The sequence below is a fragment of the Camelus bactrianus genome, chromosome 15 (assembly GCF_048773025.1).
Source record: "Camelus bactrianus isolate YW-2024 breed Bactrian camel chromosome 15, ASM4877302v1, whole genome shotgun sequence".
NCBI classification, from domain to species: domain Eukaryota; kingdom Metazoa; phylum Chordata; class Mammalia; order Artiodactyla; family Camelidae; genus Camelus; species Camelus bactrianus.
Window position 1 is genome coordinate 53,394,343 of NC_133553.1, and position 17,558 is coordinate 53,411,900.

The 17,558-nt window shown below is 32.9% G+C and overlaps 2 protein-coding genes across 6 annotated transcripts in view; one reads left to right on the forward strand and one right to left on the reverse strand.

The window, feature by feature from the left end:
• Positions 1-17,558, forward strand: part of CCDC85A (coiled-coil domain containing 85A) — a 1,028,435-nt gene that overhangs the window by 11,457 nt on the left and 999,420 nt on the right. For all 3 annotated transcript variants that reach the window (XR_012498974.1, XR_012498973.1, XR_006723740.2), the window contains exon 2: positions 5,024-5,127. The gene's annotated coding sequence lies outside the window, so the exon portion shown is untranslated. The remainder of the gene's footprint in view (positions 1-5,023; positions 5,128-17,558) is intronic.
• PNPT1 (polyribonucleotide nucleotidyltransferase 1) overlaps positions 1-17,558 on the reverse strand; it is a 42,414-nt gene that overhangs the window by 5,984 nt on the left and 18,872 nt on the right. For all 3 annotated transcript variants that reach the window (XM_045514364.2, XM_010951879.3, XM_074341157.1), the window contains exons 14-28: positions 16,582-16,652; positions 14,843-14,879; positions 12,657-12,723; positions 12,483-12,572; positions 11,404-11,457; positions 7,118-7,224; positions 6,598-6,669; positions 6,440-6,503; positions 5,956-6,039; positions 5,561-5,644; positions 4,546-4,652; positions 4,403-4,458; positions 3,275-3,353; positions 1,372-1,419; positions 1-132 (exon numbers count right to left, since the gene is read on the reverse strand). The exon at positions 1-132 is cut by the window's left edge. In XM_045514364.2, coding sequence (XP_045370320.1) covers positions 1-132; positions 1,372-1,419; positions 3,275-3,353; positions 4,403-4,458; positions 4,546-4,652; positions 5,561-5,644; positions 5,956-6,039; positions 6,440-6,503; positions 6,598-6,669; positions 7,118-7,224; positions 11,404-11,457; positions 12,483-12,572; positions 12,657-12,723; positions 14,843-14,879; positions 16,582-16,652 — 1,152 coding nt within the window. The remainder of the gene's footprint in view (positions 133-1,371; positions 1,420-3,274; positions 3,354-4,402; positions 4,459-4,545; positions 4,653-5,560; positions 5,645-5,955; positions 6,040-6,439; positions 6,504-6,597; positions 6,670-7,117; positions 7,225-11,403; positions 11,458-12,482; positions 12,573-12,656; positions 12,724-14,842; positions 14,880-16,581; positions 16,653-17,558) is intronic.

The window sequence follows — 17,558 nt, forward strand, 5'->3', positions numbered from 1 at the left end:
TGAAACAGGTTCTCCCATTACGATACTGCTTCTTTCATTTAAAGTTTTGACAACAGTTGTAGCTGGAGACTGGAGCACTTTACGAGAAAGCCTCATTCTTCCATCAGCTGGATCACGTCCAAAGTATTTCACCTGTGTTAAAGAAACAAATATACTTAAAAAGTTATAACACATTGATTGATATCCAAATTAAAAGATATTTAATTTTACGTGGTCCAAATAAGGCAATGATTAATGTTTTTACTTGTTCACTAAAAGCATAGCTCAGTGCTAAGTGGAGGTATATGCTAATAAATATAATTTGGTTAAGTAGTAATTATAAAAAAAGAAGAGTCAAGGGCATTTAGTTGCCCAATTATAGTCTTCTGTTAGACTCAATCTGTGCCTTCTTATTCTGTCCAGGCCAGGTCCCTATGTTGCAAGAACAGTGAAAGCCATAGTGAATGATTCTAGATAAAAGCTTCCTGAGCCTAACTGTGCTACGAACTATATAGGATTACGCTTAGGTCACTCTGACAACCACTCAAAGGACTATCTATCACACTGGAGGTTATTTGGTTTCAACTTAGACACTGAAAGTCAGGGGAAAATGTGGTAATTTTAAAGTCCCTTCTGATGTAAAATAACAATCTTATACAGAGAGATTATGTCTTAGTTCTCATCTTTCCCTAGAGGCTACTTGAACAATGGGACTACAGATTGGGAATAAACTAGAAATCTTAGTTACTCAGATCATAGGTATAACAGGAACAGAATGTGGTGCAGCCAAAAATAAAAAAGTATGTGTATACACACACACACACACACACACACACACACACACACACACACTAGCAACCACTTCTTTCATCTACTCATCTAATCATAAAGCACTATTAAAAAGGTCGATTTTGTTATCAGACTTCTAGAACTGAACAACATGGCTTTCATCAAACTCAAAAATTTTTAGCCTCCCAGCAGTATAGAAGCAATTAAAGTCTCAACTCCTCAAATATGACAATCAAAGGCCTTCAACAAAATTACCTTATCAAGTTTCTCGCGTCCTGTCTCCAGATCACTGACTCTGCATAGCCATCACTGACCTACTCATGTATTTTTAAAAGCTCTAAAGTGGAATATTGTCCTAACTAAACTATAAGCTCCTTGAGGGAAAGAAATGTATCTAAATCCTTAATGAGTCTGTTTCAAGCAACTCTAAAGTTAAAATAGAAGCACAATGAGTCTGTTTCAAGCAACTCTAAAGTTAAAATAGAAGCACAGCATTTAATCACAGATGTTAATTTGATTCTTTCAGCTTATTTGTTGAAACAAATAATGGAAAATTCCAAGTATAAAGTACAACTTTAAGGCCAAAAGATTGAATACAAGTACCTGAATTTCTTGGCCAACTTCTAATCCTAAAGCAGTGGGATGTTTAATCTGAAAGAGAACATGTTAATCTATTCATTGTCATGACTAATTATCTATTATCCATCGGTAGTACACATTTTTTTTCCAAGTGGAAAACAGCTTTACTGGTTTTTCTGATTACAAAGTCTGCTAATTACAAAGATTTAAAATAATATGGAAGTATGCATATGATCATCCAAAACCCCTGTGCTCATAAGATAACTAATGGTAACACTTCAATGAGTATCCCTTCAAATGTTTCACTGTGTGGACTGCATTTGTAAAAAAGGACCTTATTGAGTTTGTTTCATAATGTGATTTTTTTATACAGTATGTTGAGATCTTTTCATATCAATAAACAAAGCCTTACAGTTGAATATTCAAACTCTATTATTTGTTTAACAAATCCCCTAAAGATGGCTGTTTAATTTGTTTTAAATTCCAGTGTTACAAACATTAATAATCAGTGAATCTAGGTGAAAGGTATATGGATGTACAGTGTGTTATTTTTTTCAACTTTTAGGCTTAAGATTTTTCAAAATAAAAAGTTGAAGAAAAATAAATTGCAGTGTTGCAACGATTACATATTCACATATTCTATTCTCTCAGAACAAAGTCCACAATGGTAGAATTTCAACATCCAGAGGTTCTCATACATTTACCAAAATCTCTCCAAAAAGTTTGCCCCAGTTTATTTCTATCAACAGTGTATAAGAATGTCCATTTTTTTCTCTATACTTTTATGCACACTGGGGATTTTCAACTACCTGAGAAGTTGAAAAATGGTAACTTGGTTTTATTTGCATTTTAGAAAATTACTGAGTAACTTGGTTGGCTTTAAAAAAAAAAAAACAATTTATCTATGAATTCTTTGCTCATTTTCCTATTGATATTCATCTTTCTTACTGAACTATGTAAGTGTTTTGTATATGAACCCTCTTGTCATATGTTATAAGCATTTTTCCTGTAAGTTGCTTCTTGTCTTTCAAATTTACTTTAATTTTGCCACAATTTTAAAAAATTATGAGGTCAAATTTTATCACTATGTATATTTCTGGCTTTAATATCATGCTGAGAAAGATTTCTTCAGTCCCAAGATTATTAAAACATCCATATTTTCTTTTAGTGTCTTCCCTGTACCCCCACCCCTCCCCATACCAAGATTTTCTTTTTCTTCCCCTCACTGCCTTAAAATTTATTTTTTTTTCCATTTTGCTCTGTGATCTAGATGGGATTTTGGTATAAAAAGAGAAGAGATCCTGCTTTATGATAACCAGCTGTTCCAATATAATTTATTGAATAATCTTTGTTTCCCCACTGACTAAAAATGCAACTTTTAGTATGTATTATATTCTCACGTATTTTATTTCTGGTGTCTATTCTCTGTTGTCTATTTCTGGGCCAGTAATTCATTGTTTTATCCTCTATAGCTTTACAACATATTTTGATATATGATAAAACAGACATTCCTAATTTTTCTCTGCCCCCCATAGTTTTCTTGAATGGTTTCATATTCTTAGTCTTCCAATTGTATAAACTACAACAAAGATTAAAAACATCCTAAGAATTATATTTCCATGATTGGTTGGTCAGGAAAATTGGGAAAATAGGGCTATCACTAGATATTTTTAGTAATTGCTGTGTGTTAACTCTGGATGCTATTATACCTCAAAACACTCAATGTTTCTATGCCATGTTGGAAGGAGAAACACAAATATTTGTGGTAAATAATGTAAAACCTTTTGTCAGCAGTATTTCTGTCTTTCTTTTTTGTATTTAGGCCAGTAGTAGGCAAAGTGTAAAGTCCTCATCAACCTAGGTAATTTCATTGTGGTTATTTTAAGGCAGTTTTAAAAATAATCAAGTCTGCCTTTCTTGTTTTTACCTTTCGTTGATCAAGCTGTGTGTTGTGAAGCAGTACAGCAGTCATATTTGGATATAGTTTAACCATAACTCCACTGTCTCTAAGAAAAGGAAATAAGCCTGGTTAGAACAGTAAGTAGCTGTATGCCTACTGATAATTAAACCGTGATTATGTTTTCGTAAGACAACGAAGTAAAAAAAGAAATTAAAAAACCCCCCCGGTACCTGTTTTTGTAACTATAAAAAGTATGATTATCTAAAAAGGATACTTATTTTTTTAATTGAAAATGCACCTTACATTTAAATACTTGTGAATCAAAGGACAGAGAAAATATAAAGGAAAAACAGCAGTGAAAAGCTTTTGGAACATATATTCCTCTTTTATATTTCTCTTCATAGTATTTTCCAAAAATTTTTGAAATGACATTAAATATTTTAAGATAGTATAGAATTATCATCAACCTATTAAGTAGTGATTTAAGGAAAGGGGTTAGATAAAATGGGACAACTTTCTTCATTAAAAAAATTCTCTTCCTTTTCTCCTCTAATCTACTAATGTAAGCCATCCCATTTCTTATTTTTCACCTACAGTGTTGAACAAATGATCCCACTGCCTTTTATTGTTCATTTTAAATAGCTTTGAACATTCATGCTACATCTGATAATTTCTTTTTTTCCTAAAAAGGGGATTTTATGATTCTGAAAATTCCATCTTTTTAGCTGGTAAAAAATGATCTGCAGTTGAAACTGGCATTTTAAAAAATGCACTACTCAGGCATTAAGTAGTACTATCTTTAAAACAAATCAACAAGAAACTATCAAAAATAAAAAAAGAAAGGAAAAAAGAAATATTGCTAAATCCATTTTGGGCGTGTTTATTGTTTACTGGGAAGATTAAAATGGTGGGAAATTTGGTTAAAAAATAATTCAGTTAGAAGAATATTAATATAATTGTAATCACAGAACCATGTTAATGAAAATCTATCAGCTGGTAAAGAATAAATTATATCTTAAAAATAATGATTATATGGCAATTGGCATATAACCTAAACACTTTACAACTTCAAAGTAAATAATGTAAACATGAAGTTAACATGAGCTTGTAATATAAGTATTTTAAAAACCAGCAAAGCATTTTACTTAATATTACCTGATTTCAGTTATTGTGGCGGTATACACTGCTCCGAATTCTAATTGCTGCTCTTGCTGTAAGTGTAAAATATGCTGTAAGAATCATAAAGAAAACAGCAACAAAAAGTAGAAAAAGGTAACTAGTATAAGATCTCTACTTACATCATCTTTGCAGATTTCAGTAATGAAGTCTCTTGCTTCATGCATAGCACTGGGTGTTGGAGCAAATACAGAAAATGTTTCTTCGTCCACCTGACTAATAGTGACTCCTTTTAAAAAAAATAGTTTTATATAGTAAAGTTTACTTGTTCATTACAGTGGAGACTTGCCTTAACAGTAGATGTGAGAAGGGGAGGACCTGGAAGTAGCTGGGCAGGGTTGTGCTATGTTTAATCACTCCTTTAGGAATGAAGGGATTCATTCATCAGCAAATACACATTATACATTTGCTATGTATCTAATGTTGTGCTAAGCCCTGTGGATACAACAGTGAACCAGTGTCCCTGCTTTCTTGGAGTGCACATTCTGGTAGGAGAAAGCATGTTAAGTTCTAATTTTAGAGAGTTTGGTTTTGTGCTCTTAATTATGAGAAGAAACTATACTAGAACCCTTTCCTCACCCTTTCTTCTTTCCTCTTTAGAATGGTGAACAGATGGACCAGGGGTGAAATCATGTCAGTTTCTCAGTCTTAAGAACTAGCTAAGGTGACTCTGCTTCTCACTCTTCCTCAGAACCTCAAAGCTGGTAAGTACTAGGTAACCCAAAGATTGCTTCCAGAAAAAAACAAAGTATACTACTTCTGCACATGCTCTTTAAATAAAAGAGTAAAGAAGAATAAATGAAAAACAGCAGAAGTCATAGTAAGAGAAAATTAAAGCAAAACTCCTCTACAGTGAAAAACTAAACATTTTCCTAAATGTTTGATTTTAAACTGTTGAAGAAAAACCGATGAATTCTAAGTCATCCTTCTTGAATATAGTTAAGGATGATTGTTTGCTGATTTATTAAGAGGCATACACAGAAAACTTACAGTAAAGACATTGAATGTTACATCCTTTTCTCTTGATTTATCTCTTATGTCTCAAACATATTTTCGGAGAAACACAATAGAGATGAAATTGCAAACTTACATGGCCTACCAGTAAATAAAAAACCCCAGACTACATACAACTCTTACCTGTTTCAGCTTGAAGTTTTTTTAAATGATATCCACCTGGTCCAACAAATTTTGCTCGTTTTGATAATGGAACCTGAACAGTTTCTAAAATGTAGTACAGACAAAAATATAAATAATTCAGGCATATATATATGAACCTAAAACATGTCCTTGTCACACAAGACTTTTTTTTGGACTGACACAAGTAAAAATATTTCAGTATGAAATAGAAAAACAGTTTTCTCTTTGACTAAAATTACTGAAAGTTTCAATGTCTAAAATATCCTGCCATATGTAAAGTATTTTAACTATAAAAGTATTTAAAAAATTTTTGTTTTAAAAAATTTTTAGTTAGTAATGTACTTTCATATAATAATGTTTACCTTATCATGAAATCAGTAATTTTAATGTATTACCTACAACAGGTCCATTTTCTTTTCTAGATGCTCGAGGTTTTGAAATAGCTTTGTTCATAATCTGTAATATCTCCTTCTTTGCCACTAGAAGAGATAAAAACATAATAAAAAAAATATAACTATATAAAATAAATGTGATAGATATAGCAGTATTCTTAGTTTTATGGAGTAAAATCCAAATTCTTTAGGTTAATAATCAAAGCTCTTCACATCCCATTTATCTTAACAATTCTATTTATATTCCCTTCTCCTTAAATCCTATCTTGAGGACTCGATTTGTAAAAATTGAATTTTCTCTGGTCTCCCACTTTGCTGATTAGTCATATACCCAATAACCTAATACTTCATGATACAGGTTATTACATTAAATTTCATTTTCTAAAGGCAGTATTTTATAACAAGCCTATAATAAGCCTAATGGGAATTATAGTTCCCATTAACAAACAATGATGAAAGGAGATTTAGGCACGCTGGCTTGACTTACCTGAGGCTTGCTGAATGGCCTCCATTACAATTTTTACTGGTATTCCAGGTAATTTAATATCAGCCTAATATGGAAAAGTCAAAAAATGGTTATACTGATTCATGATTCACTATTACTCAAATATTAAACAAAATGAAACAAAATGGGTTTTAAAATACCTGTAATGCAGTTATTCCCTTACTAGTGCCGGCTATTTTGAAATCCATATCACCATGGTAATCTTCAATTCCCTTAAGGAATTTAAAAAATTATGATATAGTTTTATCCAAAAATGAAATTCACCAATAGTCATTGTAAAGGAATTTTTAAAAATAGCTTTAGAAGTAAACTCTGTCCTCTAGGAATATACACACAAAAAGACTTGTACATTAACTACCAATTCCAATTTGTGACTTTTTAAGTTAGATATTTCATCAGAAAATGACTTTATTTTTAGATCATGTTTCCCCCCATAAATACATAAGGATTAATTTACAATCATCCTAAAGCCATTATGGATACTTACACTGAATTATATTTTAAATTCACATCCCATAAAATCCAAGGCAAATATGCAGAAGAGGAAAGTAAGAGCAAGGACTTCTATTTCTTAAGCGCTAGCATTCTTCTAAGCACAATATGCTTGTAAAGTATGTATAATCTTCACCATTAAATATTTGAAAATGTGAATATACTTGCCAGAATATCTGTCAGCAAACGATAATCTTCTATTTCACCCTTGTCAGCATTGTTTTTGGTAACCAATCCTATTGCCACACCTGCGACAGCAGATGAAATTGGAACCCCTATAATTGAGAAAAAGAATTTGTGTGTAATGTGTACATCAGCCTAACCACATACTATTTATCATTCTGTTGATTATTTTAAGGTAAGTGGATAGTGTTCTAAGTTGACAACCAAAACTAAGTTGGAGGAAAGGTCTCCATAAATCATCTGACTACCTCATTTCTTCTTAAAAATTTAATAAAAGCCCCTTAATACAATTCTAAAAGGCAACCCACTGTCTTCAGCAAAAACCTGTCTAATAATAGCAAACTTAACTCTTAAAGCAGTCCATTTCTTTGCCTTTTGTTTTTGGTGCCTTCTTTTTCTTTTTTTGGAAAAGTAACCATGTATTTGGTAAATCTTTCCAGCCTGAGACCCTGAGTCAACCTCCCCATGACAGCCACCATTAGGTTTTTTGTGTGTCCTTCTAGAAAATTATACCCAGGGAGTATAAATATAAATGTAACCTTTTATTTTCTTTATCTTATTCTTTTGAATGGTTGCAGAGTACTCACTGTAGGTGTTTATTAGCTATAAAATAGAAATAGGATTTCTGAGTCAAAGGATGTGTGGATTTACATTTGTTAGTGTCAAACTGCCTTGCAGAGTGTAGCATTTTATACCTTTACCAGCAGTATATCAGGGTGCCTACTATTCTACATTCTTGTTAATTTTTGTCAGATCTTTTGACCTGTGTTCATCTGAAGGGTAAAAATGGCAGTTTATTGTTTTTCATTTGATTTCTGTTTTTATGAGTGAGGTTGAACATTTTTTTCATGTTTTCAAACCATTTATATTTCTTTTTCTGTCTATAATACTCAATCATTTTACTACATGGTCGTCAGTCTTTTTTCTTATTTATTTGTAAGAGGTCTTTCAATATGGACAGTAGATCTTTGTTAAATATAAACAGACTATTATAGTAAATGATTATAAATACAAAATATAAAATATTATTTTCTAGTCTGTTGACTTTGTTTATTGTGATTTTTTTCTGTGTAGAATTTTATATGCAATCATGGTTCCTAGATTTTTCTTAGAAAGGATCTTCCTGTCCAAGAATTTGATAAAATTTTCCTTATTTAATTTTTTTTTAAAGTTTAAGTTTTGATCACTTGGAACTTACTTGGTATGGAGTGTGGTAGGGACCTCATTTCATATTCTCTCAGCAATCTCACTTATGCCCATGGTTTTAACTATCACATATAATGTTGATGACTTTCAAAATTTATCCCTCCTGCCTAGTTCTCTTTGCTAAATGCGATCTGTATAGCCAATCTGCCTATTGGACATCTCCAGCTAAATGTCCCTAAAGCACTATATATGTATGTGTGTGTGTGTATTCAAAATTTAATCACCCTAGCAAATCCCGTTTCTCCTGCATTCCCTGGCTTGGTTGAAAGTGACTAAGACACTCATGCCAAAATCAACGCTTCTTTCCTCACTTCCTATATTCCCAAGTCCCAAAGATTTGACAGTTATCTTCTATAAATTTTTTTAGAAAATCACCCTTCCCTCTAAATACTGAAACATCTATTGCCACTCTTTTAGTCCAAGTCTACATTATTTCTTAGCCTGGCAACAGTCTCCATGTCTGGTTTTTCAGACTTTAGTCCTCCACCCTAAGCTCCTAGGGCTTCATCCCCCTGGGCTATCATGTAAGCTAGGAAAAACTACCCGCAAAATTAAAAAAAAAAAAAAAAAAAAAGCAGATTCACATCATACCACTCTTCTCCATAAACCCTTCACGTTCTCCATTACCTGCTTTCAGGAATTTTTTATGTATGTTCTGCAGTCAAAAATAGTTTGGGAAATAGTACATACCCTATACTTAGAGATTCAATATTTGTATTAGCATATTTAAGTTTACTTAACCCTTATTAAATAAACTTGCTTAAATACTTTAGAACAGAAATAATTTTTTTTCATGTATACAATAATCAATATCCTTTGGAACTCTGCTTCATAGAATACTGAGTTGGGAAATATTAGCTTTAAGTTCAAACTCATTAGTATAATAATGACTTTTAAAATCTGGCCCCAGTTTATTACATCATCGCTTCTTTCAAATATATTCTAGAAACACACTATACTGTTTCATAACTTTGCATATGCTGTTCCTTTCACATGAAATACAGGCCTTGCTGCTAATATACCTGGTCAACAAACACTCAACCTTTAAAACTGGATGAAATATAGCTGTCTCTATGAAGCCAATTGTATTCAACCTAGTTCTTCTTCTATGTTGTACATATTTGTGCCTTGTACATATTTGTATTATATTTTTGATATATTAGTATCTTTGTTTGTTTTTGTCCCTGTAAGCTTTTTAAAAACTGGGTACCAGTTGTATCCCTGGGACACAGGACGGTGTCTGACACAGGGCATGGCAAACACTCGCGTATTTAAATTGAATACAATTTGTTGGCTCTTCCCATAGGATTTGACATTTACTCTTATCAAATTTTTTTCTATTTAATTCCATTTTTTTTAATCCTGTTAACATTTTTTTAGAGATCAAAACTGTCACTTAGCATACCAGTCACACACTCCTTTTTATCAGTATCCTTTTTATTGGTCAGCCAATGGTCTTAGTCAATTCAATAACAAAAAAACACCTAAAGGGACAGGGTTTAGGATAGAGCATCTTCAAGTATTCCACTTGAGATCCCTCCCTAACCTACGGATCAGATTAGCCTTGGCTCCTCACCCTTCAACCAGTTGTGAATGGTGCACTTATCATCCAGTCTCAATTTCTACATCATTTACACAAGGTGATAAACTGCCAAGCCTATGATACACTGTACATGGAGCACCCTCCCTCCCTACTTCAAACCTAGTAATATTTTCAAAAACAAAGTGAGTTTATGATGGCATGACTTATTTTAAGTGAGTCCCTTCTGGTTTCTCCTCTTCACACCCCTATTCCTTTCTAAAATACTTATATACTATTCTTTTACTATTTAAGAATCTTGCCAAGAATCACTGTCAAGTTCACTGGGTTATATACTTCACAGAGAATACATTTCTTATCTTTCAAAAGTAAGAACTTTTTGTGTTTTGGTATACTAATCTCGTGATTTGTCCAATACTGCCAACATGGTTCAGTTATCTCATTCTGAAGTTCTCATCATTATTTAGGATGGGTTTTTGTCTCGGTCTAAAGATATGAATTCATTTTAAGCAGTTAAAGACTTTTATTTTATCTTTCAGTTTACCTCTTTCAGGATTTGTTCTGTGTTTTCCAATATGAGATTAGAAGAGTGATGAATCCAAGCTCCATGAGAACAGGGACTTCGTTTTGCTCAACACTATATCCCAAGAGCTTAGATCAGTGCTTGGCACAGAGGTGGCATACAGTAAAGATTTGTTGAATGAATGCATGTAGGTGAAAATAGAAATGGTATTTTACCAGCTACCTTAAATATCAGATTATATTTTCTTTCTACTGAACACAACTAGAAAAGTGCTTTTAACTGCCTTTAGCTTTTTTTGCTTTGGCTTAAGTTTTAATCGTTCTAGATAATTTAAATTTAATACATTTAAATCATTCTTTTATTTCACCCTTGGTTATCTTCTGTCTTTGTTTTTCTGTACTGTAAATATGTGAACTTGTGGGGAACTCCTTGTGTGGCCTCTTGAGTGTCTTTAGGTTCCCTTTTCTCTTTCTTCTTGAATAGCATCACTGGTGACTGGCAGATACTGTTTTCAGTCTCTTAACATGCTGCCTCTTTCCCTTTTAGTGTTTCAGACCCACAGTTCTGCAGTTTTCCTTCCTAAAGTTCTATGTACCCGTCTATGAGTGGCATTGTCCTTCCCATTGCTTGTATAAATTGACTGGAAGATTATACAGTTACCTTCCTTTATGAATCCTAATACTTCTGCTTGTTATCCAAACTTCTTTAGTGAATGGAATCAATTGCAGAATTCTCTACCTTCTAGAAAGGCGAAAGCTTATTGAGTCACCAAGTAAATAATTTCAGTGTATTGCTTTTAGCCAAGAATAAGAATTCCTGCAGATATCGGTATAGTAGAAGCTGTCTGTGCTTTGTAACTAGCTTGCTTCTGGCCTGATTCAGTAATCTGTAATCTGACTTCTCCAAGTCTTATTAAAATCCAATTTTAAAGAAAATTTTTATTTTATACTAATCAAGTATATATAAATAAGCTTTGGTAGTTTTGAGACATAATTCTTTTACCTGCATCCATTAATGCTAAACTTCCGCCACATGCAGATGCCATAGAAGATGATCCTAAGAAAGAAAAATACTTGCTTTAATACTGATTTTTTTAAATGTAGAAAATTGTTACTATTGGTTATTTTCTTACAAATACTCATTTCTAATGTAAATAGTCAATATTCTTTCCTTCTTTCTTTTTAAAAGCACTTAAGGTAAGTTTTCCTAAACCACAAACTACAGAGGTGCACAGTCCAACATGATAGCCATTAGCAACATGTGGCCATCAAATTTAAATTATCTGAAGAAATTCAGTCCCTCAATTGGACATTACAGAGAACTTACATCATCACAGAAAAAGTTCTATTGGACAGCAGAGCTAGAGATTCTAAGAAACCTCCTAGAAGAACCAGCATGCCTCTTTTGTTGCTTAATCAGAAGGCAGTTAAAGATACAGGGAGCTAGCTCTCTCACTGGGCCATAAGCCATAGCCTAGTCACACCCAGTAGAGGACAGAAAGTCTCTAGTTTAAAGTCTGAACTTTGGTGTGTTTTGTTTTTTGTTGTTTAATTTCTATGACCATCTGATCCATGTCTGCTACGTTTGAGAACCATGTGACCTTTCTCCCTTGTACCATTCTTGCCTTGACCTGCAGACTGATTTTTAATTTAAATTTGACTTTTTTTTAGTCCAGCATCTCTTTGTGATATCTACTTCTATCTGAAATACATGATAATACATGATAGGTGTCCCCTGATTAATGGATCACTGTATTTTTTTTCCTCTTCCTCTCCCCAAGCTGGCTTTGCTGTATGGTTTGTTTGTAAAAATAAAGAAACAGATACCCTAAACTGGATCTATTGTAAAAGATACATAAAGAGAAATATTCATTTTATTTTGCTTTCAAAATACCTCATTAGCTAAGAGACTCAGACAAATACATGATTAAAAACATTTTTCTCTTTCAGTGGGTTTGGGCACTGCAGTAATAAATACAATGTAACATTATTTATGAAAAGCTAAGACTATAACAGGGAGCTGAAAAGTATAATAGGGAGTCTGTTCTTTCTGACTAGGAAAAATGTATTTCAAAACCATACCATTTGACTCTAGTACTTCAGATGTGACTCTTATGGTGAAAGGAAAATCTTTAGGAATAACGGGATACAAAGCTTTCTCAGCAAGAGCACCTAAATCAGAATACAAAATATATAAGCAAAAGAATGTGCAAAGTCTCTGTAAGAATACACATAAGTTTACAGATTTGTACTTACCATGACCAAGTTCCCTTCTGTTTACACCAGTGACTTTGCCAATTTCATTAGTTGCATAAGGAGGAAACTTAAAAAAAAACAAAAACAACCACATATGTAAAAAACCGACATGGAAAGACATATCCCATATGTAGTACCAAAATAATAAAATAAGTTACAGAACAATACAATCTCATTTTTATTAAAAAAAAAAGTACACTCATATATACACAGAAAATGTCTGGACACCTAAAACATATACCAGATTGCTAAAAAAAGCTGTTTCTAGTGTGTATGTGACCTGGGTTGTAAAATGGATGGTTATGGGGATTTACAACATAAATTTCTGTGATGTTTATATATTATATTTTTATAATACAGAAAATATACACATTTATAAAGAAATTGTGGGGGAGGATATAGCTCGAGTGGTAGAGTGCATATGCATAAGGTCCTGGGTTCAATCCCCAGTATCTCCTCCAAAAATAAATAAATAAATGAACCTAATTACCCCCCCCAAAAAAAAAGAAATGCACATTGAGGAAACAGATCTTTTCCAATAAGGATTTTACTTTACCCAGAGGTTGCAAGCTGTTTTATTTGACCAATATGTTATCTTAAAAGAGTGTCAGTTGCAGTAAATCAAAAAATTGGGAAATTTCCGATTAAAACCTGGAATTCCAGTATCTTTAACAAAAATATTTTTAAAAAGGAAGATAGAACATGAATCTGATCAAGCCCCTTGTTTTAGCTGTCATTTAACAGGAGACAGACAGACCCAGTGACGTGCTGAACTGCATCATGAGTGTGCAAACAGCAGTACCCAGACTGTGGGGAACACTGCAGGTCAGGTTCTAGGGCTTCAACCGATAAACTGTAAAGAAAAGAATGTAATGGAGGGGAAATGGACAAGACTACACTATAGTATATAGGGATGTGCAACAGAAATGCAAGGAAGTGACTACTATAAAACTTAACTAGAGTAGTCACTTTTAGGGGAAGCAGGGTATTGAGACTGGGAAAGAAAGCATGGAGGGGCTTCTGGGGTAACTGGCAACATTCTATTCTCTGAGTTGGGTGGTAGTTAGAAGGGTGAATGCCTTATAAAATTCACTAAGTCACCTTTGTTTTATATGGTTTTCAGGATCTGTATTTTACTTTATGATTAAAAGATTTTTTAAAATGGGATAATACAGCAATAACAGCCCATTTCCTTCTTCTGCCCCCTCCCTCATATCTTTTCCCAGTAAAAAGGGCACGTGCTGCATTTTTTGCATGTGCCTTTTTTAAAGACTGCTGTGTGCTCTTCAGCTCTTGACAAAGGATCTGTGCCTTATCAATTACAGTTCCTTTCTGGCTTCTGTAGCATCTTGATATATTTATTTATATTTATAGTATTATATTTTATATATATAGCATTATATATATTATATAGTAAAATATTCTATATTTTTATTTATATATTATATTATTTATAGAACAGGATATTTATAACAGACTCAAAACCTGTCAAAATCTCCATGTTTATGGATGTTCTCTAATATATTTTCTACATTAAATGTTCTCTATTAATTATAGCAAAATCAACAAAATTGAGATGTGGGAGTTTTGGGCAGCCAACAACGGTCACTCAGAAAACTTGCTACTTTACAATAGCCTCCCAGTGTGTATGCTTCAAATACTAAAATTAAAGTTCTATATGGTGGTGGTGTGTCTGGTCCCTTAGGGTCAGTTGTGAATAAACACAATCACAAGCTCAATTATATATAATATTTCATATAAAGTAATTTAATATTAAATACTTCAGTTCTTTTACTATTAATCAAGTGAAAATAAAAATATGAACATTTAAAGGAACTAAAAGGGAGATGGTGATTGTTAGTTAAGGCATTTGAAAGGCCCCAATTTGTCTGACACACATGTGAATGGGTAAAATTCTTTCTTGACTAAAACAATATTCTCTACTATACTTTAACTTTTACATATGACTCAGAATAGGAAGTTGTATCTCTCTAAATCCCTTCTATACGAATTTAAAATAACAGTGCCCGAATCCACATTAACAGATATTGATAAGACTAGCATAGTAAAATGTTAATGGTAGAACCTAGGTAGTGGATATCCAGGTATCCACTGTAAGATTCTTTCAACTTTGCTATATGCTGGACATTTTTCATAATAAACTACTGGGGAAAAATTCACCTTACCTCATAATGCAGCATGAAATTTTTATCTTTTATCCCACTACAAACAAAAAGCATAATATTAAAAAGGCATCATCCAGATACAGATATATTCAGTAAACAACTAAAAAAGCTGTAATGGAATTTTAAAAACAACTAGGTATTAAAGAGAGTTGGTCTGAAACTGAATGCTAGAAGAATTAAAAGGATGAATGTCAGAGACAGTATTTTTTTCTGGGGTTTATGAGTGAATTCTACACAGATTTAAGAAAATAATTTTGCTTCACATACAAGCATTTAAATATCCAGATTTTAATACTAAGACAGTAAACATTTTTAAGCATTAATAACTGGTGAGAGAATCCTAAATGTTATAAACACATTAGTTAAATCTCAGAGTTATGATCTTTCTCCTAGTCAAACATGTGAAATGAAGATCAGTAACTGAAATGATATAGCTGAGAGCATTGAGGAGATCTGACAGGGAAAGATTTTCTCAGGGTTTGAAACCAGATTTATCTTTAACAAGGAAAAGAAAAGCACATACAGATTCTTCCCACAAATAGTATCCCCTTTGTGTGGGATTACAAAAGACACCTCTGTGTACAGGATTTAGAAATTCCTGGGCTAGGGATGAATCTGTACAACCATAAGTTACAGCCTTGGGAAAAGAATTCTGACAACCAGACACCAGAAGACAAAAGGAATCACAGATGTGGGGGGCTAGAGAGCAGGCTAGGTAGGGATCATTGGTCTAGTACTTGGCACTTTAAAAGATGAAGAAACCAAAAGCCATCATGATTGAGTGATGTGTACCCCCTCATTTACAGAGGTTATAGACCTAGGACTAGAACAGAGAGGTAACCTTGCCAAGTCCAGGAACTTTCTTAAGAAGCTGTGTTGCCTCCTAGAAGAAAGGAGTCAAAATGAGGAAGAGTAGGGCAACCAAGTTTTGGCCTAGATGGGAATTTAAAATGCAAAGTATAAGAGAAGAGCCCCTCCGCCACAGAATTATGATTATGATGAATATTAAACTCTTATTTATATAGCTGTATTGTTATTTTTTATTAGGTACATGAAAAGCAACTAGTGATGCTATCCTGAAGATACTGGGGATTATCCTCATCAGTTGGGAAATAGAAGGAGGGAGAAGAGGGAGGCAGTCTTCTGAGACCCTTAATAAAGGAAAGGGAAGAAGCCCTGTAAGGCACTGAGGAAGATCTATGGCTGTGAGTCCCAGTAATGCAGTAATGCTGGTGGGGACTGAAGTGTAGATTCTCATCATCAAAAATTATCAACCTGATTTTGCTGCTGACTCTTTAGGAAAAGAGGAGGATAACCAAGTATTTTTTAACACAAATTGAAATATGCCTTGAGATTAGATAAAGTTTTTTTCATTTAGCAACCTCCAGATTCTTTTTAGGCACTGGGACTCTTGCTTATTTATTTGTTCTGTTTTTTATAATAATAGAAAAACCTATCCACTCAAGATTACCAAGGAAATCTGTCCAGGAGAATGGTTCTAGAGACAGAGAAGAAACTAAATGTATCCACTAAAAAAGAATTAAAAGCTTTACCAAAATCTGTTCTAACAAATGAGTTAAGAGACAATACAGCACACTAAAAAAAAAAACCCTTTGAGATCACTATTACATAAATAGAAAAATGAAGTACAGAGATACAGGTTTTAAAAAGTAATAGTGAATAATAATATACCATGTGACTTATATACTGTAATATCATAACCAAAAAACATAACTTACTTTATAGCTGTTATAATTCGGTCTGACTTAATGCTGGATTCTAATGAATCAAATGTAACAGTACAAAGCACCTAAAAAAGAAGAAAAAAAATTCCTCAGGCTTTAATTTACTAACAACAGAGGTGAAAACTAGAAACATTTGAAAAACCCACTTAGCTCTTAAGGAAATGAGATAAGTATATTCTATCCAAAGCTTGCAAAGGTACTTAATTAACACAGTAAACATTTATTCATTCTATAAATATTAGAAATTATATATTTATACATTATAAATATTATGTGTAAATCTCAATAATCCAAAGGTCCAGTATCACACAGACTACATATATAAAGCACTGTACTAGGAGTGATGGGGGAGGACAGGAAGAGGAATATTTCAAAAACCTGACCATAAACGAATCCTCAATAAAAGTTCAGCCAAATAATACTGCCTGCTTAAAAAAAAAAAAAAGTCAATCAAAGAAGACTGGAGGGACATAATTCAGAGACTACAATGTAACACTCACAACATCCCAGATACAACCTACCAAAAAAGAAAAAAAAAAAAAAAGGAAATAGGGCCTATTCTCAAGAGAAAAGACAATGAATAGAGACTGACCCTGAGCTGATTCAGATGTTGGATTAAGAGTCAAGGATTTTTCAAGAGCTATTATAATTATACTGAATGACATAAAAAAGAACCAATAGACATAATAGAACTGAAAAATAAATCATAATGGAAAGGAGATGGCAAAAGTCAGTGAACATGAAGATGGATTAGTACAAATTGCCCAATCTAAAGAACAGAGGGCAAGGGGAACAATATTGAAAAGACTAACAAGCACTCGCAATCCCAGAATGAGAGAAAAAAGGATGAAAAAACATTTGAAGAAATCACAGCTGCAAGTTTTCAAGTTTGATGAAAGATAAAAATTTACAGGTTTAAGCTCAAGAAATCCTTAGTAGGATGAATAAGAAAACCATGCTTTTCATAGTCA